The sequence below is a fragment of the Diplotaxodon limnothrissa genome, linkage group LG18 (genome assembly GCF_057381915.1).
Source record: "Diplotaxodon limnothrissa isolate DT_005_m linkage group LG18, D_limnothrissa_male_GT1.1, whole genome shotgun sequence".
NCBI lineage: Eukaryota > Metazoa > Chordata > Actinopteri > Cichliformes > Cichlidae > Diplotaxodon > Diplotaxodon limnothrissa.
Window position 1 is genome coordinate 36,476,288 of NC_140613.1, and position 25,785 is coordinate 36,502,072.

At 48.6% G+C, this 25,785-nt stretch overlaps 1 protein-coding gene across 3 annotated transcripts in view; it reads right to left on the bottom strand.

Moving 5' to 3' along the window:
• Positions 1 to 14,024: 14,024 nt before the first annotated feature.
• Positions 14,025 to 25,785, bottom strand: part of LOC146614106 (uncharacterized) — a 15,520-nt gene continuing 3,759 nt past the window's right edge. Inside the window, exons 2-6 of one of the 3 annotated variants that reach the window (XM_085378670.1) lie at positions 20,880 to 20,966; positions 20,092 to 20,264; positions 18,491 to 18,564; positions 15,864 to 15,928; positions 14,025 to 14,723 (exon numbers count right to left, since the gene is read on the bottom strand). In XM_085378670.1, the coding sequence (XP_085234796.1) occupies positions 15,898 to 15,928; positions 18,491 to 18,564; positions 20,092 to 20,264; positions 20,880 to 20,966 (365 nt within the window). In that variant the 3' untranslated portion in view covers positions 14,025 to 14,723; positions 15,864 to 15,897. Of the gene's footprint in view, positions 14,724 to 15,863; positions 15,929 to 18,490; positions 18,565 to 19,514; positions 20,265 to 20,879; positions 20,967 to 25,785 lie in introns of those variants that run through there. The other 2 variants (XM_085378669.1, XM_085378668.1) reach the window with 2 other exon arrangements.

A 25,785-nucleotide genomic window follows, 5' to 3' on the forward strand; every position in this document is an offset into this window, starting at 1 on the left:
TTATGTTCAGCCCTGTACTCACCTGTTTCCAATCATTGTCATCATTCAACCTGTGTATTTAAGTTCCTCGGTTTCACCAGTTCTCGGTCGTGTCATTGATGTTATTGTGATGTTGTCTCTCCGTCTGTATGTTCCGTTAGTCAGTCAGTGCTTCAGTCAGTCGTCCAGCCAGCCATTTTCTCCCTTTGTTCTGTTCATCCACTCCTTATAATAAATCGTCACCTACCTGCGAGTCCTGCGTTTGGGTTCCTTCTTCCTCGCCTCCACCCAACCGCTGACAGAATGACACGACCCGTGCCACGAAGACACGTTTGGAACCCAGCGGACTCGGACCTCTACGAGCGGCAGGAGGTAGCGCTCTCCTTGTGGGCGGAAAAGCTCAAGGAGAGACAGCGGCTCTTCGCGGAGCGAGAGCACGTCTTCGAGGGCACTCGCTTGGCTCTGGGCGGGCCTCGGAGACGCCGCGTTCCCCCACCTGCTGCCTCACCTGTACCGGAGCATTTGCCGTGGAGAGTGGACGTTCCACGCCGCGCTTCGGCCACTCCCTCTCTCGCCACTCCGCTCCTCGCTCCCACACCCGCCGCCTCATCTGCCGGACCTCCACCATCGCCGCGGCACAACGGCTACGCCTCCCACCTCGGCTCAACGGAGGCTACCGCGCCAGAGGCTCTGCTGTTTTCCCCGGCCGCTTCCGCTTCCCAGAGAAAGCGGCGCACACGCCGCCATAGAACGGACTACTTTCAGCCACTCCCGATGGTGAGCTCCAGTGACTGTTTTTCGCACTCACCATCTGATTATTCACTTAAAACGCGCAATAAACCCATCTCTCATTCATGGGATGTTTCCCTCCTGGAGGATTCTGTGGACTGGGAAGATCTGTTCTGCTCTGCTCCCCCAAAGACTGTAAATAGTGGTGGCAGAAAAATCAGAACAATCTCCAATAAACCTGCCAGTAACACACACACCGTCACTATTTCCACACCCAGTATTCAGCCATTTCCCACCAGCACAGGGGCCCAGTCTACGCCCACACCAGTGCCAGCTCCCAGGAGGAGGGCAGCTGCGACCCGGTCTACCTCCACACCCGCTTCTGTTTCTCAGGTGGGGGTGACTGGTGTCCAGCCACCTTCCGTGCCCGTCCCAGCGCCCAGGTTGAGGGCAACCAGCACCCAGCTTGACCTCCCTGGAGGCTTGGAGGAGCTAACCGGTCCACCTGCTACTTCACCACTTCATCCACCTCCTGACCCAGCCTTTCACGCCCTCGCACTATCCCTAGTTAGATTAGCTGAACTGTCCCCTGCCCAGGCACCAGCCTTACGAGCCCAAGCCGTAATTTTATCTCCGTCACTAGCTCAATCTGTAGCTCAGCCAGCAGCCACGCCTGCCTCTGTTCCTCCCTTAGCATCTCCACTCCAGTCAGTTCCCTCACCTGCTGTTCAGCTTTCCCTCCAGTCAGTTCCCTCACCTGCTGTTCAGCTGTCCCTCCAGTCAGTTCAGCCACCTGTAGCCCAGTCTCCACCTGTCTTCCAGTCACCTGTAGCCCAGTCTCCACCTGTCTTCCAGTCACCTGTAGCCCAGTCTCCACCTGTCCTCCAGTCACCTGTAGCCCAGTCTCCACCTGTCCTCCAGTCACCTGTAGTCCAGTCTCCACCTGTCCTCCACTCTTCTGTAGTCCAGTCTGCCGCCCAGTGCCCTGTAGTCCAGTCGCCTCCTGTTTCCCAGTCACCTGTCCACCATCCCGTCCAGTTCCCGGACCTGCAGCCACAGCACCCAGAGCCAGCTGTGAGCCTTCCTGCTTCTCAGCCAGGGGTTTCCGCACCCGCTGGCCCGGCCGCTCCTCAGCCAGGGGTTTCCGCACCCGCTGGCCCGGCCGCTCCTCAGCCAGGGGCCTCCGCGCCTACTGGCCCTGCCTGTCTCCGGCCAGGGGCCTCCGCGCCTACTGGCCCTGCCTGTCTCCGGCCAGGGGCCTCCGCGCCTACTGGCCCTGCCTGTCTCCGGCCAGAGGCCTCCGCGCCTACTGGCCCTGCCTGTCTCCGGCCAGGGGCCTCCGCGCCTACTGGCCCTGCCTGTCTCCGGCCAGGGGCCTCCGCGCCTACTGGCCCTGCCTGTCTCCGGCCAGAGGCCTCCGCGCCTACTGGCCCTGCCTGTCTCCGGCCAGAGGCCTCCGCGCCTGCATCGCCTGGTCAGGCCTCTGCCTCAGCTGCACCCACGCCCGGCCCGGCCTCTGCCTCAGCTGCACCCACGCCCGGCCCGGCCTCAGCCTCAGCTGCACCCACGCCCGGCCCGGCCTCAGCCTCAGCTGCATCCACGCCCGGCCCGGCCTCAGCCTCAGCTGCATCCACGCCCGGCCCGGCCTCAGCCTCAGCTGCATCCACGCCCGGCCTCAGCCTCAGAGCCTTCAGCCTCAGAGCCTTCAGCCTCAGAGCCTTCAGCCTCAGAGCCTTCAGCCTCAGAGCCTTCAGCCTCAGAGCCTTCAGCCTCGCCTGGCCCAGCCTCCGTGCCCTCAGCCTCGCCTGGCCCAGCCTCCGTGCCCTCAGCCTCGCCTGGCCCAGCCTCCGTGCCCTCAGCCTCGCCTGGCCCAGCCTCCGTGCCTTCAGCCTCGCCCGGCCCAGCCTCCGCTGGCCCAGCCTCCGTGCCTTCAGCCTCGCCTGGGTCTGGAGCTGAACGGCCGTTTTCTAGACCGCTGGCTGGGCCACTGGCCGGGCGCCATCGCCGTCGTGGGCGGCCCACAGACCCTCTTCGCCTGAGTGGCCGCCGTCGCCTCCCGCACGGCCGGCCCCCGGACCCTCTTCGCCTGAGTGGCCGCCGTCGCCTTCCGCACGGCCGGCCCCCGGACCGCCTTCGCCTGAGTGGCCGCCGTCGCCTTCCGCACGGCCGGCCCCCCGACCGCCTTCGCCTGGGTGGCCGCCGTCGCCTTCCGCACGGCCGGCCCCCCGACCGCCTTCGCCTGAGTGGCCGCCGTCGCCTTCCGCACGGCCGGCCCCCCGACCGCCTTCGCCTGAGTGGCCGCCGTCGCCTTCCGCACGGCCGGCCCCCCGAACTGTGCCCACGTCGCCGCCGTTGCTTTCCACGCGGTCGGCCCCCTGAACTGTCTCGTCTCGGCCACGGGCCGCGTGGACGCCCACCTGAACTGTCTCGTCTCGGCCACGGGCCGCGTGGGCGCCCACCTGAACTGTCTCGTCTCGGCCACGGGCCGCGGGGGCGCCCACCTGAACTGTCTTGGTGTGGACTCCGTCCCTCCGTCCTGGGCCCCCTCCGCCCGCCCTGTTCTGGGTTTTTTTTTTCTTCTCTTTCTCTTTTGGCCGTCGGGTGCCGGCCTTTGAAGGGGGGGGTACTGTCAGGGTCCCTGGGTCGTTGACCCAGTGATTTCAGTTTGTTCATGTTCAGTTTGGTTCGCCACATTAATGTTCTCACTTCCTGTCTTTTCCCGTGTCAGCTTGTCTCCCGTGTCATTAGTCAGCTTATGTTCAGCCCTGTACTCACCTGTTTCCAATCATTGTCATCATTCAACCTGTGTATTTAAGTTCCTCGGTTTCACCAGTTCTCGGTCGTGTCATTGATGTTATTGTGATGTTGTCTCTCCGTCTGTATGTTCCGTTAGTCAGTCAGTGCTTCAGTCAGTCGTCCAGCCAGCCATTTTCTCCCTTTGTTCTGTTCATCCACTCCTTATAATAAATCGTCACCTACCTGCGAGTCCTGCGTTTGGGTTCCTTCTTCCTCGCCTCCACCCAACCGCTGACAGAATGACACGACCCGTGCCACGAAGACACGTTTGGAACCCAGCGGACTCGGACCTCTACGAGCGGCAGGAGGTAGCGCTCTCCTTGTGGGCGGAAAAGCTCAAGGAGAGACAGCGGCTCTTCGCGGAGCGAGAGCACGTCTTCGAGGGCACTCGCTTGGCTCTGGGCGGGCCTCGGAGACGCCGCGTTCCCCCACCTGCTGCCTCACCTGTACCGGAGCATTTGCCGTGGAGAGTGGACGTTCCACGCCGCGCTTCGGCCACTCCCTCTCTCGCCACTCCGCTCCTCGCTCCCACACCCGCCGCCTCATCTGCCGGACCTCCACCATCGCCGCGGCACAACGGCTACGCCTCCCACCTCGGCTCAACGGAGGCTACCGCGCCAGAGGCTCTGCTGTTTTCCCCGGCCGCTTCCGCTTCCCAGAGAAAGCGGCGCACACGCCGCCATAGAACGGACTACTTTCAGCCACTCCCGATGGTGAGCTCCAGTGACTGTTTTTCGCACTCACCATCTGATTATTCACTTAAAACGCGCAATAAACCCATCTCTCATTCATGGGATGTTTCCCTCCTGGAGGATTCTGTGGACTGGGAAGATTTGTTCTGCTCTGCTCCCCCAAAGACTGTAAATAGTGGTGGCAGAAAAATCAGAACAATCTCCAATAAACCTGCCAGTAACACACACACCGTCACTATTTCCACACCCAGTATTCAGCCATTTCCCACCAGCACAGGGGCCCAGTCTACGCCCACACCAGTGCCAGCTCCCAGGAGGAGGGCAGCTGCGACCCGGTCTACCTCCACACCCGCTTCTGTTTCTCAGGTGGGGGTGACTGGTGTCCAGCCACCTTCCGTGCCCGTCCCAGCGCCCAGGTTGAGGGCAACCAGCACCCAGCTTGACCTCCCTGGAGGCTTGGAGGAGCTAACCGGTCCACCTGCTACTTCACCACTTCATCCACCTCCTGACCCAGCCTTTCACGCCCTCGCACTATCCCTAGTTAGATTAGCTGAACTGTCCCCTGCCCAGGCACCAGCCTTACGAGCCCAAGCCGTAATTTTATCTCCGTCACTAGCTCAATCTGTAGCTCAGCCAGCAGCCACGCCTGCCTCTGTTCCTCCCTTAGCATCTCCACTCCAGTCAGTTCCCTCACCTGCTGTTCAGCTTTCCCTCCAGTCAGTTCCCTCACCTGCTGTTCAGCTGTCCCTCCAGTCAGTTCAGCCACCTGTAGCCCAGTCTCCACCTGTCTTCCAGTCACCTGTAGCCCAGTCTCCACCTGTCTTCCAGTCACCTGTAGCCCAGTCTCCACCTGTCCTCCAGTCACCTGTAGCCCAGTCTCCACCTGTCCTCCAGTCACCTGTAGCCCAGTCTCCACCTGTCCTCCAGTCACCTGTAGTCCAGTCTCCACCTGTCCTCCACTCTTCTGTAGTCCAGTCTGCCGCCCAGTGCCCTGTAGTCCAGTCGCCTCCTGTTTCCCAGTCACCTGTCCACCATCCCGTCCAGTTCCCGGACCTGCAGCCACAGCACCCAGAGCCAGCTGTGAGCCTTCCTGCTCCTCAGCCAGGGGTTTCCGCACCCGCTGGCCCGGCCGCTCCTCAGCCAGGGGTTTCCGCACCCGCTGGCCCGGCCGCTCCTCAGCCAGGGGTTTCCGCACCCGCTGGCCCGGCCGCTCCTCAGCCAGGGGCCTCCGCGCCTACTGGCCCTGCCTGTCTCCGGCCAGGGGCCTCCGCGCCTACTGGCCCTGCCTGTCTCCGGCCAGAGGCCTCCGCGCCTACTGGCCCTGCCTGTCTCCGGCCAGAGGCCTCCGCGCCTACTGGCCCTGCCTGTCTCCGGCCAGAGGCCTCCGCGCCTGCATCGCCTGGTCAGGCCTCTGCCTCAGCTGCACCCACGCCCGGCCCGGCCTCTGCCTCAGCTGCACCCACGCCCGGCCCGGCCTCTGCCTCAGCTGCACCCACGCCCGGCCCGGCCTCTGCCTCAGCTGCATCCACGCCCGGCCCGGCCTCAGCTGCATCCACGCCCGGCCCGGCCTCAGCCTCAGCTGCATCCACGCCCGGCCCGGCCTCAGCCTCAGAGCCTTCAGCCTCAGAGCCTTCAGCCTCAGAGCCTTCAGCCTCAGAGCCTTCAGCCTCGCCTGGCCCAGCCTCCGTGCCCTCAGCCTCGCCTGGCCCAGCCTCCGTGCCCTCAGCCTCGCCTGGCCCAGCCTCCGTGCCCTCAGCCTCGCCTGGCCCAGCCTCCGTGCCCTCAGCCTCGCCTGGCCCAGCCTCCGTGCCTTCAGCCTCGCCCGGCCCAGCCTCCGCTGGCCCAGCCTCCGTGCCTTCAGCCTCGCCTGGGTCTGGAGCTGAACGGCCGTTTTCTAGACCGCTGGCTGGGCCACTGGCCGGGCGCCATCGCCGTCGTGGGCGGCCCACAGACCCTCTTCGCCTGAGTGGCCGCCGTCGCCTCCCGCACGGCCGGCCCCCGGACCCTCTTCGCCTGAGTGGCCGCCGTCGCCTTCCGCACGGCCGGCCCCCGGACCGCCTTCGCCTGAGTGGCCGCCGTCGCCTTCCGCACGGCCGGCCCCCCGACCGCCTTCGCCTGGGTGGCCGCCGTCGCCTTCCGCACGGCCGGCCCCCCGACCGCCTTCGCCTGAGTGGCCGCCGTCGCCTTCCGCACGGCCGGCCCCCCGACCGCCTTCGCCTGAGTGGCCGCCGTCGCCTTCCGCACGGCCGGCCCCCCGAACTGTGCCCACGTCGCCGCCGTTGCTTTCCACGCGGTCGGCCCCCTGAACTGTCTCGTCTCGGCCACGGGCCGCGTGGACGCCCACCTGAACTGTCTCGTCTCGGCCACGGGCCGCGTGGACGCCCACCTGAACTGTCTCGTCTCGGCCACGGGCCGCGTGGGCGCCCACCTGAACTGTCTCGTCTCGGCCACGGGCCGCGGGGGCGCCCACCTGAACTGTCTTGGTGTGGACTCCGTCCCTCCGTCCTGGGCCCCCTCCGCCCGCCCTGTTCTGGGTTTTTTTTTCTTCTCTTTCTCTTTTGGCCGTCGGGTGCCGGCCTTTGAAGGGGGGGGTACTGTCAGGGTCCCTGGGTCGTTGACCCAGTGATTTCAGTTTGTTCATGTTCAGTTTGGTTCGCCACATTAATGTTCTCACTTCCTGTCTTTTCCCGTGTCAGCTTGTCTCCCGTGTCATTAGTCAGCTTATGTTCAGCCCTGTACTCACCTGTTTCCAATCATTGTCATCATTCAACCTGTGTATTTAAGTTCCTCGGTTTCACCAGTTCTCGGTCGTGTCATTGATGTTATTGTGATGTTGTCTCTCCGTCTGTATGTTCCGTTAGTCAGTCAGTGCTTCAGTCAGTCGTCCAGCCAGCCATTTTCTCCCTTTGTTCTGTTCATCCACTCCTTATAATAAATCGTCACCTACCTGCGAGTCCTGCGTTTGGGTTCCTTCTTCCTCGCCTCCACCCAACCGCTGACATCACCAAGTTCCTGTTGTTTGATTGGTTTTCTCTGTGTTACTGAAGCGTTTGTACCTTACATTATAAAAGCACAGTGAGGTGTGATTTGGTGTTATATATAAGCCTGAATTGAAAAAACGAACACAAGTATACCACAGGTAAACATGTCGTATGTTTGAGAGAAAAAAAGACTTTTTTAAAAGTTGTTTTCATGATTTTATCCAGTGATCACATTTTTGACACTGTGTTCATGGATTTAGCTTTGAAAAAGCTCTGCAGGAATTCTATATAGTGTAGTTGCCTCTGGCTGGGTTTTGCACAGAAGGTTGTTTGTATTTTATTTCCTTTTAACACAACAGGACAGCAGCAGAATGAGACAAAGACAACACAAACTGTGAAGCAGTATTTGGAAGAGGAGGATGGCAGGGATGTGTGCATGTGTGATAAAAGAAAGAACTTTAGATGACAACAGTAACAGAAGACCCTTATCCTCTAACATGCTGTAATTTAAAGATATACACATGTACATCCCGCTTACATCTACTATTAAAATTACACACACATACACAGGAGGCGGTCCTGAGATCTGCTATTGATTATAAGCTGTCATACAAACACATGTCTGTATGAGTAACTGCCAGTCAAAAGTTTGGACCTTCTCATTTAATGGTTCTTCTTTATTTTACTTTCCAGGAGGAATTACGAGCCCCGATCATCACGTCAGTGGAGAGAGTGGACAGCTTCCGGTACCTGGGTGTCCACATCACTCTGTCATGGTCCTGCAACATCAACACCCTGGTTAAGAAAACCCGCCAGCGTCTCTTCTTCCTCAGAACACTTAGAGACTTCCATCATGTGGTTGACGGTGCTCAAGAACTTCCACTCCTGCACCATCAAGAGCGTCCTGACGGGAAACATCTGCACCTGGTTTGGGAACAGCACCAAGCAGGACAGATCTGCAAAGAGTGGTGAAGGCATCATTCGATCAGAGCTTTCCGACCTGCTGTCCAGGTGTAGGACTCATTCACCGCACACACTGTTTATCTGCACACCTCTTATCATTTCTCTCTTAAATTGTTATTTGCACATTTTTTTTACTGTAAATTTCCAAGTTAAAATCTGTCAGTTCTGTCATGATCTGTAAATTCTTTAATGGTCTGCCATTGCACAGCAACAAGCATTTCAACACGTCATACTGTGTATGGTTGTGTGTGATAGCTTTATGCTACAAACCTATTCACTGGAACGTTAAGGACAATTTAATTACACAGCAAAGCAAGACACGAGTAGGCAAAGTTCTTCATGTTTCTCGTGCACGGGAGAGAACTGGACAAACGCCGTTCCTTCGCTTGACCCCAGTTGCTCTCATCTGCTCCCCCGTAACACTGCTCTTTTATTGAGGCTACATGAATATGCATAGGTGCATTAACATGCGACGTCTACATACACACAAAGAGTACCTTGCCTGTGCGTTGTGTGTGTGTGTGTGTGTGTGTGTGTGTGTGTGGGGTCAGAGCGTGACCCCATAAACGACTTCCCTAACCCTGCTGGTTTGGAAGTCCAACAGTTCATCTAAACAAAAGGCTCTTAGCCTAAAACAGATATAGGCACGTTTCTCCTACCATAAAACAATAAGAGCAGGTACGCCCTCTCCCATGCTCCCAGAATAAGGGTGTGAATGCCAGAACACTCTGGAATGCACACCAAGCCTTTGCAGACTGCTAAAGATCACACATCCTATCACTACACAATCGATCATACACCTCTAAGCATATATGGTTAAATATTTCTAAGCATAAATGACAATAAACAATATAAATCTGACAGTGTGTGTGACAAACAATATTTGAATTTGATTATAGATACAAACTGAAGACATCAAATATTTGGAATTATGTAGCAAAGAGAAAATTGATAAATAACTAAATATGTTTTATACAGTGGATGCAAAAGTATTCGGCCCCCTTGAACTTTACCACATTTTGTCACATTACAGCCACAAACATGAATCAATGTTATTGGACTTCCAGGTGAAAGACCAACACAAAGTGGTGCACACGTGAGAAGTGGAACGAAAATCAGACATGATTCCAAACATGTTTTACAAATAAATAACTGCAAAGTGGGGTGTGTGTAATTATTCAGCCCCTTTGGTCTGAGTGCAGTCAGTTGCACATAGACATTGCCTGATGAGTGCTTATGACTAAACAGAGTGCATCTGTGTGTAATCTAATGTCAGTACAAATACAGATGCTCTGTGACGGCCTCAGAGGTTGTCTAAGAGAACATTGGGAGCAACAACACCATGAAGTCCTGCTTTTGCAAGCCACTGTATTTTAGATTCCTGACAGTAGCCGCCCTTTGCCTTGTTGACAGCGCTGCAAACCCTCGGCCTTCTCTCATTGAGCTTCATGATGTCGTCACCTGAAATCTCACAGGTGAGCCTGTCAGGGTGCAGTTGTGGAGTTTCTTGCCTTCTTAATGGGGTTGGGACCATCAGTTGTGTTGTGCAGCGGTCAGGTTGGTGCACAGCTCACAGCTCTGTTTGACAACTGATAGAGTTCATATTATGGCGAGAACCAATCAGCTAAGTAAAGAGAAACAACAGCCCATCATTACTGTAAGGACTGAAGGTCAGTCAGTCTGCAACACTGCTAAAGCTTTGGCCCCAAGTGCAGTCGCAAAAACATCAAGACTACGATGAAACTGTCTGACATGAGGACGCCCCAGGAAAGGAAGACCAAGAGTCCCTCTGCTGCTGAGGATACATTCATCTGAGTCACCAGCCTCAGATCAGAGCCCAGATAGATGCCACACAGCTCCAGTAGCAGACACATCTGTACATGTTCAGAGGAGACTGTGTGAATCAGGCCTTTATGGTCAAATAGCTGCTGAGAAACACGACTAAGGAAAAGCAACAAGAAGAGATTTGTTTGGGCCAAGAAACACGAGGAATTAGACCATCTGTGCTTTGGTCTGATGAGTCCACAGCTGAGATCTTTGGTTCCACCTGTTGTGTCTTTGTGCGATGGTGAACGATGGTCTCTACATGCACTGTGAAGCCTGGAGCAGGAGGTGTGATGGTGTGGGGGGGCTTTGCTGCTGACACTGTTGGGGATTTATTCAAAATTGAAGGCAGACTGAAGCAGCATGGCTCCCACAGCATCCTGCAGCCACATCCCATCATTTATTCTTCAGCAGGACAATGGCCCCGAACACACCTCCAGGCTGTGTGAGGGCTCTGTGACCAAGAAGGAGAGATGGAGTGCTGCACCTGATGGTCTGGCCTCCAGTCACCTGACCTAAACCCAGTGGAGATGGTTTGGGATGAGATGGAGGACCAACAAGAGCTCAGCATCTCTGAACTCCTTCAAGACTGTTGGAAACCTTTTCAGGTGACGACCTCGTGAAGCTCATGGAGAAACTGCAGAGAGTCAGCAAAGCAGCAATCAAAGCAAAGAATCTAAAAAATAAAACATGTTTGGAGTTATTTCACTTTTTTCTACATAATTCCATCTGTGTTCGGTCAAATTTGTGATGGCTTCAGTGAGAATCTACAATGTAAACAGTCATGAAAATAAAGAAAAACCATTAAATCAGAAGCTTTGTCCAAACCCTTGACTGGGCAGTTTATCCTTCAAGCTCGGGTCCTCTACCAGAGGCCTGGGAGCTTGAGGGTCCTGCAGTATCTTAGCTGTTCCCAGGACTGCGCTCTTCTGGACAGAGATCTCCGATGTTGTTCCCGGGATCTGCTGGAGCCACTCGCCTAGTTTAGGAGTCACTGCACCGAGTGCTCCGACTGGGACCACTGTTACCTTCACCCTCCACATTTTCTCGCGCTCTTCTCTGTGTTAGGGTACCTGGGTCGTTGACCCAGTGGTTTCAGTTTTGTACCTTTTTATTTGTGTTCTTATCTTAGTTTATTTTTGTGAAGGTTTTGGTTTCTGTTTTGCATTTCTATTTTTCCCCAGTTCTTCTTGGTGTGTGATTATGTGGTTCTTAGGTTTTGGTTTCCTTACTCCCTCTATTCTGTGTCCAGTCAGGGTCTGTCTGCCCTGGTCCCACGTCTCTGTTCCCTCTGTTGCAGTGTCTGCTTGTGAGTCTGTGTCTGTGAGTTCAGTCTGTTTCCTGTTTTACTTTGAAAGTCTGTGTCTGTTGTTAATGTGTCTGGTTGTGCTTCCCTTGTCTCGTTAGCCCTGATTTGCCCCAGCAGTGTTTCCTTCCTGTTTCCTATCCCTGATTGCTCCCTCTGTGGTCGTGTCCAAATTCATGGGCTGCATCCTCCTGAGGACCCGGCCTTCGCGGTCTACGTGGGCCGGGTCCTCAGAAGGTCGGGTAGGCCGGAAGTAAACGGCCGTGAAATTGGACGGTCTCGCCTTCTGATCAGCGTCGCCACTGTCTCTGTGGAGTTTAATAAACTCAGCCGTCTGCTCCGTGTTATCTAAAATATAACAGGACACTGGCGTAAATTCTCGACTGTCTCACACTTCTGTTTAACCCTCACGTCATACTTTAAAAAACTTACGTTCATCACCCTAGGGACCGTTTTCTGCCACGCCCGAAAAAGTGCTATAAAAAATTTATATATTAATATTTTATTCCACTTTAAATTAGCCAATCTTTTAGACCTACTTCTCCTTGAAATATTCATGTCAAGTTTTAATTACATTTCGCGGATTTTAACCCTTTATATCCCGGTTTCGTCACATGAGCGCACTGCTTTTTTTGCCCCAAAAACATAAAACATAAAACATAAAATATTTTCCAAAAAAAACATTTGAAGTAATATTTTATTGTTATTATAATTAGGCCTTTAGATGGACAAAAGATTGGCACCAACATTAATTTCAATCCGTTTTTAATTTTTTTTGCAGAAGCCGAAAATGTCCCCAGGCGGCGCTGCTGCTCCTGCTCCCCCGGGGAGGAGTGCCTCTGCCGCGGGTGTGTTTCGCGCAGCGCCGGAGCATATGGTTCGGTTCCCGTGTCTGCAGCACACACTTCCGCTACCACGTGAAAACAAATACGTCATTTCCTGTTGATTAAAAAAAATTAATGCACCCTTAAACGATCCTAAGGTCAGAAAATGGTCCGGAACGAGCAGCGGGCCAAGCTGCTGCTGTACGCGGGAAATTAGTCTGCCTTTTCCGGGTATCTGTCTCGAGCAGGCCGCTGGAGAACATGTGTATGTTCCAGCAGGCGTCACATGTGGAGCAAGGGCGCCACCCGGTGGACAAATAAAAAAATTACAACTCTAAGGCCAGTACTGCAAGCGGAAACGGAAACATAACCGATCACGATCGATTTGACCGTAATTTTTTTGCCGTGAAAAATAGCGTTTATAATGGGTTTCAATGGGGCACAAAACGGTCCCTAGGGTGTTGAGTGTGAGTATTTTTGCTGCTAAGCCGTGTTAGGCTCATGTAAGAAAATCAGACTGAAAATTTGAAGATTTTACAAAAACGAAACCGGCTGGCAAGTTTGGCTATGCTACACCCAACACAGCGGAAATGGCGTTCATACGAATGAAAAAAGTGGCACAAAAAGAGCCCAGTATGACGTGAGGTTATCAGTTTTCTGTTTGACGTTTATTCAGCTGTGTGAAAACCACCCGGGGGATTAATAAAGTTTTATTTTATCTAATCTAATAACTTTAATCTCAGCCAAACCGATTTACTCACGAACAAACAAAACACTGAAAAAAGCCCAACAATAACATTTTTAGGTTGTCTAAGTGACTTATATATTACGTTTAACCCGAGCAGCGAAAGTCCGCGGTGATCTGAAAATGATGTGCCGGGAGTTGTGCCGTTCTCGGCGGCTTCAGTAACCTTCGAGCTCCCGGCTAGCTGTCGAGCTGGTGGGTAGCAGACGTCTCCGAAAACGTCGAAGCACTTTTGCAAATATGCGATATCTTGATAAACCGAGCAGATATTTGATGTTTACACAACTACTTTCTCGCCTGAAAATATGTTAAAAGTTTATTTTGTGACCCAGAAAGATTAATAAGAGTAATTTTAAAACTTAGCAGCGGCCGCCATTGCCAGAAACTGGAGTTTGGCTGGGCCGCGCTATGAATTCTGGGATATGGTGGGCCACGAAGGACACACCCGACCCATCCTTCAAATTCGGGGAAAAGGAGGACGCATTTGTCGGCTGCATTCAGAGGAGTCTACGAATTTGGACAGCCTTCGGCGCGTCGCTGTGACGTAATCGGTCTACAAATGCGGCCTCAGGAGGAAGCAGCCCATGAATTTGGACGCGACCTGTGTATTTAAGCCCTGTGTTTCTGTGTCTGTGTTGCGATCTACCCTCATTCATGCTGTGTTTTCTGGCTGTCTGCGTAAGTTGATTTGGAAGTTTGCTACTTTTTGAGTTCAGCATTAAAGCTGTATTTAAGTTCACCTTTGGTTTCCGTGAGTCTGCATTTTGGGTCCTTTTCCTGCCTGCACACAGCCTTCACATCTGAGCGCTTGGTATTTCTCCAGCTTCTCGTGTTCCTTCTTCCTGATGTTGCTGTCATTGGGAACCGCTACATCGATCACTACGGCCGTCTTCTTCATCTCTGCCGCTGCTAGGAAGCCCTTTTGGATGCGAGCTGCCACATTCACAAACCTATAGAAGTCCAGGTGTTTTCTTCTTCATGCGGATTTTCTGTCAAACTTATTTTGCTGCTACATCTGAAACGTTTTGGAAAATGTTTATTTTTTAATAAAAATAGTTTTCAGCATGTTGTCGATGGGACTGCAGTTTTGTTTTTTCGAACAGGAAGATCAAACATCCAAATAAACAATCAAACATGTCGCTGACAAACTGATGATTGTAACCACGGAGGATGCTGGGGTCCACTTTAAATACTTCATCTTTATTTGTTTATATATAAATGTATCTGCAAATATGCTCATTCATACAATCGTGTTTTTATTCTGTCACTTTTGTGTCTTTTTTATGCAAACAAATAGGATTTAGAGGAAAACTATAAACAGCACAATCAAAAATGTATCGCAAGTCTAATAAATCTGTGATTAAACTGTGGATCCAAATCCGCTCCTGGATCCTGAATATGACCAGATGCAAACGTTTGCACAGTGACGGTTCTGCTGTAATAGAAATCTTTCAGCTGACGTTTCACAGTTCAGCCAACAACACTTGTGATTTGGAGAAAAAATGAAAGCTCCAGGCCCCCGCTGACCCCGTCCATCAACATGTTTATTCTGTAACACAGTGCTTGTTTGCACTCAACTACAAACACTTATGTTGTTTGTTTGCACAATAAGGACACAAAATAACTTCATATTGTCTTTAAAAACATCTTTTTATTACAAATATAAACATCTTTTCTAAAGTATGGCTTAATCAGCAGTTCCATCAAAAAACGTCTTTACGTATAATAAAAAAGTCACCACGTAGTGAAATCTTCCAGGCGTTTGTCTGCAAACTTTCTGAAATGGTTCAGGAAAGAAGCTCTGTGATTGGTCCACCTGCTCCCATGAGGAGCCATGTTCACTGAGGACAGAGCTGAGGGGCTTGTCTCGACACCTGTCACCAGCTGCAACATGAAAAACATCAAATCAAACATCAAACTGTGCAAATTCAAAGAAAACCAAACGCCTTGTAACGTGTGGTGGAGATGAAGCCAGCCGTGGAGGTGTGCAGGTGGATCGTCAACGAGCCACGACTTTCCACAAGTACTCGCTTGTTTGAAATATTACAAATAAAACAGCCAGCTCTGCCACACCTTACTCCAGAGCGCACTAGTGCACCTACACACGGAGGATCCATATCAGAGATGGTTCAACGAAGAAGAAGAAAAAGGGGGCGACCTACCAGCCATGACACAAGAGGCGCCACCATGTGGCGATACACTGTATTACAACAGCCACAACAGCAACAGCCTGAATGTTTGCTTCCATCCATTCATGCTGTGACAACAGAAGCTGATTGGTCAGCAGCTTTCATCTACTTAGACTGAAAGTTGTGCATTTCCATGTTTAAGCACATATTATATTTTGACAAATCAACTATATTAAAGATTACACACATGTGACCGAAAAGAGCAAAGTCAGCCCAAACAAATCTGGATACTTAAATAATTTGCATATAATTACCGAAACAAGCTTTGGATAAATATATTTCCTGTGGTCAGCCCGTTAAACAAATACGCTCCAGTGGAAGCTGAAAAATAGTAGAAAATCTGACATTTCTATGATTTTCATTTATTCATGAACTAAAAGGAACAAAAGACTCCACATGGAAGAAGAGGAGGGGAAACCTTTCCTCCTGACAGCAGACAAACTTTCATTCAGCAACTTTTATCTGATTGAATCATTGGAAATGCCAGACTCACTCTCACCACAGACACACTTCCAACTTTTTATCAAGTTGTTGTAACATTTGGATTCATTATTAAAACTAAAACTCTGTTAATACTGAACTCGTTGGGCCTCCATGAAGTCTTTGTTTTTATGACTCCAACAGCAAAAAGTTTCAGGTTTAACTGAACTGGGATCAGACCTGAGCCGCATTTATAGTTCTTACTGAGGAAACTTCAGCTTTAACGCTGCATGTTATGAAGAGTTTGGTTCTCCTAATGTTTAAATGATCTGAATGTGTGTGCGTGTGTGTGTGTGCGTGCGTGTGTGTGTGTGTGTGTGTGTCTGTGTGTGTGTGTGTGTGTGTGTTGGCTCACAGTGTGTGTTGCAGCTGCTGCAGGACCAACAGGATCACCAGAGTCCAGAGCAGCGTCCTGATTTCCTGCAGACAGTAAACACATCATCAGCTTGTTAAACGGTTAAATAGTCTTCATCATCATCTTCAGTGGGTCATAAGTGACATTTGACAACATATTTATTGTTTTTGTTAGAAAGTTTGACCATGAAGCTTGTTAGTTGTTTTGTTATTACTAGTTTACTGTGATTATATGTTAAATAACTGTGGGGAATAAATAATTTTTCAGTGCCTCAATAATCTATGCTTTTTTATTAATAAGTGTTATAAAGTTATATAGTGTAGTAGTGGACACAGCCCTGAAAATAAAGGCATGAGACCGTGTGTCCTTGGGGAGTAGAGAGCTGCAGACTCTCGCTCACGCCTGGGAAAAAGTAGATAAGAGGGGAGCATCTCTGGTGGAAAGTTACTGCGACACTGTTGTTTAGACTAGAATGAGAGAGCTTCTGTAATAAAGGGGCACACCAGCATTTTGAGATCTGCAGCAACGTGTTGTGCAGGACGCATCTCCCTTCTAGAAGTAATAAAGTGTTGAATGGTCTACTGAGCAGTGTGCTGTCTTCCATCGGCTGCCTCTGAGGAATCAAAAGAACTCGTGAAGTGTTGATATTTATATTTATAGAATTGTTGACTCTTCATATGTATCACTGTAGGGTCGACCTTACAGTAAAAAGCACCTCGAGGTGACTGTTGTGGTTTAAAACGGAATCTCTTGTTTTTAATGTTCATTTATAACATAACTACAACCGTTTGTTCTACTGAGTGTGGACTGAGACGGGTGCACCAGTTAGTGACATGTTGTCACTGTTTCTGTTTGGTGTTGTTGTGCTAATAAAGCTTCATCCTGTGGTTGTGTATGAAACACAGGAGCAGAGATCTCTGTCTCCTCTGTTTGTGCCACACGGTGATGCTTCTGCTCTGAATAATGAAGAGTTGTGATTCTCGTTGTTCCAGATGGAGGTCTGCAGCGATCTGATGTCATATCCCGTTAAGACCACTAGGTGTCACTTTTGGTTTGTTTCCAATAAATAGAAGTTTATTGTATTTTTCACATCGCTGCTGTTTTTGAGGTTGTATTTAAATGATCTATGTTTGTTATGTTTATTTCTTCTTTGCTGATTGTTGTCTGTAATTGTTTTACTGTTTGTGTTTGCGCAGCCACTCGTGATGCTCTTTGAAGGACTTTTGTTAAAGCTGCTGTATGAATAACGTTGATTTTAATGTTTTTACTGATCCAGACAAATCAGAGCACAGATCACAGACTGTGGACCTTGTAGGAGGGGAGAGGGCACAGCTCACCCACTGGACATTGGACGTCAGGTCTATATTGGGTCTGCCGGTCCATGACCAATTCTGGACATCTATAGGACGTCCAACAGTGACCCAACCTGGACACTTATTTGGACATTGTGGAGAGGTGCAGGAAATGTACATGATTAATAAATGCAATATTTTTTAATTTACAAATGTCAACATTGTCGTTATCAACATGACATGAATATGGATAACTAGTCTTAGCCTGTTGATTCATTCATGTGGATCATTTTTGGTTATTTTACATTTTACTGATTTTCTTTAAATGTTTTATTTATTTTAGTTAATCAGCTTATTTGTTTGTAACCAGGTTAAAATTGTCATTCATTAAAATATGTGTTTCATACGTTTAAAAGAGCATTTGCATTATATAAGGTTCATTTTTAAGTATCCTGTTTTATTGTGAAAAGCCTTGTCAGAGGGCGTGAATGGTGCTGTGATGGTCGCCTGCTCTGAGAGACGTTGTGACAGAAAGTATGAGAAGTTTGTTCATCAACTGGACCATCTGCTCAGAAAACTGTCTGCAGATCACGGTGGATTACATACATGTAGCAGCGTTATGAAAACGATGTCTAAAAGGTGTCTCCGTTTTTAAAAGACTTGTACAACAACCAAATTTGGACTATTTGGAGCGCGTACACAGAGGTCCTCCCGACAACAGCAGACAGAGGACGTCAAACAAAACAGACGTCGCCTGGCGTCACAAAACAACCCGTCAGTGGACCAAAGATGGAGGTCCTCAAATGACATATAAAGACGCACTTTGTGCAGCGGGCAGCCTAATGATGAACAAAAATCCTTCTACAGGCTCGCCACTTAACAACCATCCTGGATACTTTTCTAAACTCTAGCATTAGCTTTGATGAACATGAAAGGTGCGTTTATAGAAACATCAGCAAATTTGAAAAAAAGGTTTGTTGGCTCTAAATAAAGTTTTGGAAGTTGAACTTTTATCACCATCTTTGGATGAATCCTGGCAGAGATTTAAATTCAGGACCGTCAGAAAGTTTAAACTTTTCGATTCTGTTTTATTTACACAGAGCTAAATCACAGTAACAGTCGCCTCGAGGCTCTTTGTACTGGAAGGCACAGAGCAAACGCCAACAATCATATGACCTCCTACGAGCAAGCGCTTTGGCTACAGTGAGAAGGAAAAACTCCCTTTTAACAGGAAGAAATACAGACATGCAGTGGAAGAGAAACATATTTTTAAAAATTGTTTAATTCATAAACTGGGAGTTAAGTGAAACCGTGTGTTGTTTTCTGAGTTTCAACCTGAAGGTTTGGCTTTGACTCAGGGTTTGGTGAACCGTGAGGCTCAGCAGAGTTCTCAGCCTGACCACAGAAACCTGACGGGGACACAGAGGCAGGATTATGAAATGTTTTTCCTCACAGAGATCAACAGCAGTTTGTGAACTCCTTTCTTCTTCTGTGGTGCAGATTTATGGCTCTTTTGTGAGTTAATGGATGCTGGAACTCAACCAAAGTGAACTTGACAAGACCAAGAACAGCAGACCTCAGATCAGCTCTATGTAATGTTTAAACATGAACAGATCCTTTGCTGTCCTGTTTCTGCTGTTTTTTTACTGCACTCGAGTTGTTTTTATTCACGGATTTGAGAAGCGTTGTGTTTGTTGGTGCCAGCAGAGATCAGACCTATTCTTTTTTACACAAAGCAGATGGGCTCAGTCTGCAGGCAGCTGCTCAGTCAGCACATCTATAAATACCAGCAGAGCTCAGCTTGGATGTGGATCAGCAGGTCCTGCAGCTCCGATCCAAACCTGGAGCTGAGGAATCATGAAGGAGCTCAGCAGAAGCTAAAGAGTTCGTTTTCCTCAGAACACGATCGATATCTCTGAACGCCGGGCTTCTCCCGGGAGGTAGATGCACGTTTGGGTCAATTGAAGGTCGGATGCACAGCCCGTCACTCATTTTCAATACTGAGACTGTCTAATCAAATCTCTCAACACAACAGGACCCTCCCCACCTTCGCTGTGCACTCACACACCTTTAGTGTGGAAGAAGTGGCGAAGCTGAAAATTACGAAGGTGTATGAGAGCCACTGAAATGAGAAAAGAATGAAGCTGTTTGTTAAGCCAACATTAAAATACATAATTCATTTATACTTTTCAACTGGATTCAGCAACAGAGGAATACTTGTGATTTTGGCTCAGTAGCACCACATTATCATAAGACTTTAAAGAGATGCTGTTGTGAACTGGCTCTGTTCAGAAGAGAAACTGGATCAATAAGGATATTTATCAAAGTCACTTTGTTTCACATCTTACAGGCAGGCCCAACAGGATGAGGGACAGATGGAGGAAGGTTCAGCTAAAGCAGTGAGAAAATAGATAGAGCGACATAATCAGGAGGGGAGAGATTCTAGGATTCAGGTAAAGTGAATGGCTGCTTGACCATGAGCTACTGCTAACAGTAGCTCATGGTCAAGGGTGGCTGTAGCTCAGGCGGTAGAGCAGGTCATCTACTGATCGGAAGGTTGGTGGCTCGATTCCTGGCTTCCTCTAGTCTGCGTGCCAAATATCCTTGGGCAAGATATTAACCCCAAATTGCTCTCCGATGCATCGGACTATGAATGTGTGTGAATGTTACTTAGAAAGTACTTAGAACAATGTGCTTGTGAATGGGTGAATGCACAAGTTGTATAAAGCTTTGGGTGCTCAGAAGAGTAGAAAGAAGCGCTATATAAGAACCAGTCCATTTAACAGCTAAAGTGGGACCTTTAATTGTCACAGTGCGACTAAGATGTTCCAACCCAGCAACAGCTGTACCAACCTGATTCTAATCTGCTTCAATAAACACCAAAAATGCCAATTTTCAGTCACAGTCAGGCCCCGCCTCTCAATACTCGCTCTTACCAAACATACAGGAAATGGTGCAGTGCCGTGAGCGTTGACCCCCTCTGTTGTTCTTCTTGTAATCACCATGGTTACAGCCACTTCCTCCTCTGGTCCTCCAGTGTCCTCCGTAGTTTCGTCTGGATCGAGGTAGCGTTCCACAAGTCTGTCCAGGTCCTCGCTGCTCGTATTACCTGCAAACACCAACAAACATCCATCAGCTGTGCATCACCTCTGAAAGCTAAACGACTCCCATCGTTTCACTGGAAACAGTAACAATAATAATAACTGATGGGCTGTAGATTTGAAGTAATAAAATGTTTCATTCCATGTTCAGAGTTTGATACATTTTTCTTAGTTTTCGAGTTGATGAATCTTTTTTGTAGATTACTTGGATCGTTTCAAACATGCAAGTGTAACAAATATGCAACTGAGAACTCAGTTTATTGCATATTTGCACATGTTGTATACACTGTTGCTGATATTGTGGCCCACCATTATAGACCCTCAGCAGACCCTCAGCATGCCCCCACCGGGCTGCCCTGTCAGGCTGCACGTGTCACACTGACAAACAGTGATGTCATTTAAACATCAGTCCATGCAGTATTAACATCAAGTTACAGCTGAAGAATGTCAGCTTTACCTTGAACAACATGTCAATAATGAAGAGTCTAAATTAACTTCATATGTCTAAATATGTTCATATTTAACTGTAACTAAAGCGGCCTGGTTTACCTCGGTGTTTTCAGACGCAGCGACCTGTGGGAGAGAAATCATTTTCTTAGTGAAGAAACTTAAGAGGGACTTACTGAAGAAGCTGTACTCAAAGGTGGAGTTGTAGTCAGAGTCGTAATCTGGAGATGATGTGAAATCATCATAATGCTGGGCCCAAGAACCTGAGAGCAAAATGCAGATGAGTGAGTGTCTGTCTCTGAGACAGCTTCAGTGTTACAGGGTGGAAGCTTCTCAGCTGAGCTTCACACTGAGACGAACGCTCTGAAAAACAAACGATCAGGAGAAAAATATTCAAAATAATCGTTTTCCACTTCAGACTGTTTCAAATTGATGTTTCTCTTTCTTTCATTTCTTCTAATTGTGAAAAAATTAAATAAAATCAAATACATATAAGTTTGATTTGATTTAAACAAATTTCTTAATGTGCTTTCTTTAGCTGTAATATGACATTGTGGTTATTTTATCCTTTTTATATCCTATTGTGTTAAGAAAGAAAATGAAGCATTTGATTTATTTATCCTGAATTTAATCTTGTGTCCTGTCACTTTGAGCTCTGTGAAGGTTTGAATCGATCTCCAGTTTCTGTTTTCTTCCAATACCCCCCCCCCCCCCGCCGCCGCCGCCCAAACAGCAGTACAACAAACCGTCTGTGTGTCTCTCAAATCATATAAAAGTCTTACATCACATGACCAATGAAAAGCATGAGCTACAGGAACCGTTTCAACATCACAAGTTTCAGTTTGACTTGATTATGAATAGAGAAGCATTCGTCTGTCCATCACTAAGCTGCAGCTGGTGAAGCAGACCTTAAATAATCTAATGGATTCATATTCTGTATGTATTTGAAACAGGAGACTCTAAGAAATGCTCCGTGAGCTCTGGATAACTGTTAAGGTTTGTAAAAAGTGTGTCTGACGGCGCAGACTCGAGTAAATATGACTCTCTGACCCCGTGAAGCTCCGTTGAGGAGTTGTCTCATATTTTCAGAGTTTTGGATTGTTTCCATTACTCCATGCATCAAAGTTATTTCTCCACTGGCCTCCAGAAGAAACTGTGGGGAGTGTTTGTCTTCAGATGTGAGCCTCAGCATGTTTTCACAGACGTATTATTGTTATGAATCTATCTGCTCTGGAACAGCCTGGACGCCACGTTCACCGCACCTTGTTTCAAGTTATCAACATTTCCAAGAGTGACCTTCTCCAGCTGTGAGCTTTACTGTAAACGTAATGTTAAATCACACAGCGGAGGTGTCGGAGCTATGCTGTGTTGTCTAACACTGCACAGGTGTAGAACAAGTTTAACCTTCAAGGAAAACTTTACCAAATCTAACATTTTATTCAAGAAATGAGTGAAAGCTGCAGCTCTGGAGCCTGTCCCAGCTAGCACAGGGCGAGCGGCAGGGGGACACCCTGGACAGGTCCCCAGTCTGTCACAGAGAGACAACCATTCACACCTATGGGCAGTTTAGAGTTTGCAGTTAACCTAACCCCACTAACTGCATGTGTGTGGACTGTGGGAGGAAGCCGGAGTACACGGGGAGAACATGCAAACTCCACACAGAAAGACCTGATGCTGGAACTGAACTCAGGACCTTCTTGCTGTGAGGCAACAGTGCTGTCATCGTCGTGGTTTTGGTTTGATTTGGTGTCATTGCTGTCTTCAGCTAACCTTGGCTCAGTCAGGCGAGACTGGAGAAGTCACCTGGATACTGATCAGTACAATCAGCTTTCTTTCCTGGTTTGTTGAGGATGCATCAAGACATTCTGAGTGCTGACTTTTGGCTTTGACGTGAGATTCAGATGCTGCTCTGAGATTTTGAACTATCATTTCCTGCTTTCTGTAACAAAGACGTGAGCCCAAAACGATGTGACTGGGTAAACTTTGGTCACCACAGGTTATAAACAGGGCCTGGAGGGTGCTGGGGTTGTTTCTCAGACAGCAAAGTGTAATAAGCTGGAACATTCATAGTAAGACAGCTTTAAAGTTTGTCACTGTGTGAATTAAAAGTTTGCAGCTTCCATCACAGCTGAAGGATTTTGGACATTTCTTCCGGCCGTGTGACTGATGTGAAGAGACACGCCATCAAGGAGCATCCGACAACCACAAGCCTCGCACAGGACACGGCTGAGCGTCCGCAGACAGCAGAGGAAGTCTCACAGAAAAACATGTTTACCACAAAGAAGGACAAACTTCTCTTAGATCAGCACATCTGGAAAACATGGACGATTCAGGAAAACGCATGAAGAGTCGGAAACTCAAAGCAAGTCATGTGAAGGCCATCACTGTGGGAACAACATGGATATTCAGCATACAGGAAGGCTTTTAAACAGTTTTTAAAGGGATGAAATATAGATTTCTGTGGTGTTGGAAAATCTCAAAACTGCGTTTCTGTCTTGGAAAAGTCGGGAAAGTTTGGAAAGATGGGAAAACAAGGCTCAGAATAAGACTGGTGGTCTGCCCAGATTTGGATGTTATTGTTAAAAGCATGGACTTCTCTACTTCACCTGAGCACTCAAAGCATTTTGCCTCATTCACGCACTCACACATATTCATGCAAGCATGTATGTATACATGAGTGCTACGGGCACCCTCACACAACCAGCAGGGGGCGCTGATTCTCCGCTCTGTGCCACTGAAGCAGGCGGATCGAGGCGCTGACAACAAGAGGACCGGTTGTGGAGGGAAAAGCGATGAGAAAAGCCTTCAGTCACATTCTGGTGGGAATCCTGGTCCCCAAGGATGCTCCTCTTCCTCCCTCACATACATCAGCTGAGCCCAGAGTTTCTCTGGGAAAAGTTTCTGCTCACTGTCTGAACACCATCACACTGATTCATGAAAGAGTCTCAGAGTCTTATCTCCACAAACACAAATAAAACTTCACTTCCTGTTCACTCTGCAGCTCGTTAAATCCCCTTTGTCACAAGTTCAGTCCTCTAACAGTGATCTGTATAAACAGCGTGTGGCTGTCACCAAAGTTTTACACATCAGAAGCTTTTTTGGGGGGAAAACAAAACCATCTGCTGTCGTCTGATGAATATCAGGCTTTTTACCAAAGTGACGCCAGGAGCCAGAAACCCAACTGTAGTTTGGATTAAGGAGAAACGTGTTTCTCGTGGAAACAAACTGTAGAGGTCGACATCTACACAGCACTTTAGTTAACGAAAACCTCGTTTGGATGCAGCTCTTCCGAACAGTAGCAAAACAACTTAACTCTTTCTGTCATGGATGTTTTCAGGTCTGGTTTTCTTTAATCGCGCTCCACTGAAACGGCTCTACTTAAAGTGTGTGATGATGTCTGAGTACACAGTGCTGGTTCTGTTGGCCTCACTTTGATACTGTAGATTACAGCATCATGATTCCTGCTGGCGTTTTAAAATAGTTCATGTCAAATTTATCTGAAAGATCTTGACTGTTTTTGTGACGTCTGCCTTGTGGGGTCCCTCAGGGATCTGTCCTGGGTCCAGGTTTTTTTTTGCTCTATATTTTCCCCCGAGGCCAAAATCATTAGGCGTTAATATCTCCAATCATCTCTATGCTGTTGACATTCACTTATACTGTTCTTTCAAAGAGTTTTATAAATTGTCTAGTTTAAGTAATTGCCTGTCAGACATCATGCTGTGGTTAAACGACGATTTCTCCAGCTAAACTCTCATAAAAGAGAAACTTTGATTACTGATAACGTGATTTCAGAAATCAGGCAGCGTGTCAGCTTCTTAGACTCTTCTGCTGAATTGAGCTTCAGACTCCTCGGTGTCATATTCAACAGTTTAATGTGGTGAGAGCGTCTCTGAGCTGTTTCTATCTTCTAAGGAATATTTCAGCCTGCTGGTGTCAGAGGCTGAACCCGAGATGATTCTTCATGCTTCCTGTTTGCATTACTGTAACTGGTTTTTAATTAATCAGCTTTGGATCGTCTTCAGACTGTGCAGAAAGCTGCGGCCAGACTTTTAACTGCCACAAACACAAGATCACACACATCACTCCAGGTTTGGCTTCTCTTCATTGGTTGTCAGTAAATTTTAGGTTTCACTTTCCTGTCTTCCTTCTCTCACCCCAACCAATCACAGCAGATGGCCCCGCCCCTCCCTGAGCCTGGTTCTGCTGGAGGTTTCTTCCTGTTAAAAGGGAGTTTTTCCTTCCCACTGTCGCCAAAGTGCTTGCTCACAGGGGGCTAATCTGATTGTTGGGTTTTTCTCTGTATCTATGAAGCGCCTTGAGGCGACTTTAGTTGTGATTTGGCGCTATATAAATAAAATTGAATTGAATTGAATTGAAATTGAACTTTAAAATGTTGGTTTTAACCTGTAGGATCCTACATGCTCAAGCTCCCCAGTATATCAAGCTCCCCAGTATATCTGTGACCTGCTGAAACCAGCTCTAAGTGTGATTAGGCAGCGTGACTCCACTGACTCTTTTAAAAATCAGCTGAAGACATTTTTATATTGACAAGCTTTTAATTGTTTTCTGTTTTACATTGTTATATATTTTATATCCATCTCTTATTTTACTGTGAAGCACTTTGTGATTTATCTGTGAAAAACGCTTCATAAATACATTTTACTTACTTAGTTACTTAAATATAAAAACAGCTGCTGGACTGCACTTGATGCTGAAACACATGAGGACAGGATCTCAAGTCCGAAACCCTCAGCTGACCTCTGAAGGTCTGAATAGAAACTCAACATGATGCCTGCATTCTCAGAGATGTTAGTGTTCCTAATTAACACACAAATGGAAGCACAGCTGCTCTGCAGTTACAGTTTCCACCTCAGAGCTGCAGCCATCAATCTCCCAGAAACGAGTTTGAACTGGACACTTCCTGTTAGGTCTCCTTCACTGGGTTTGATAGAAAGTCTGTGGTCAACAAGAGCATTTACATATCTGTAATAGTGCCAGAAGCCCAACAGCAGGACAGGACGTGCACAATTTGGAGATTCCAGCCAGTTTGACCAAACATTTGACAGTTTGGAAAAGAAAAGC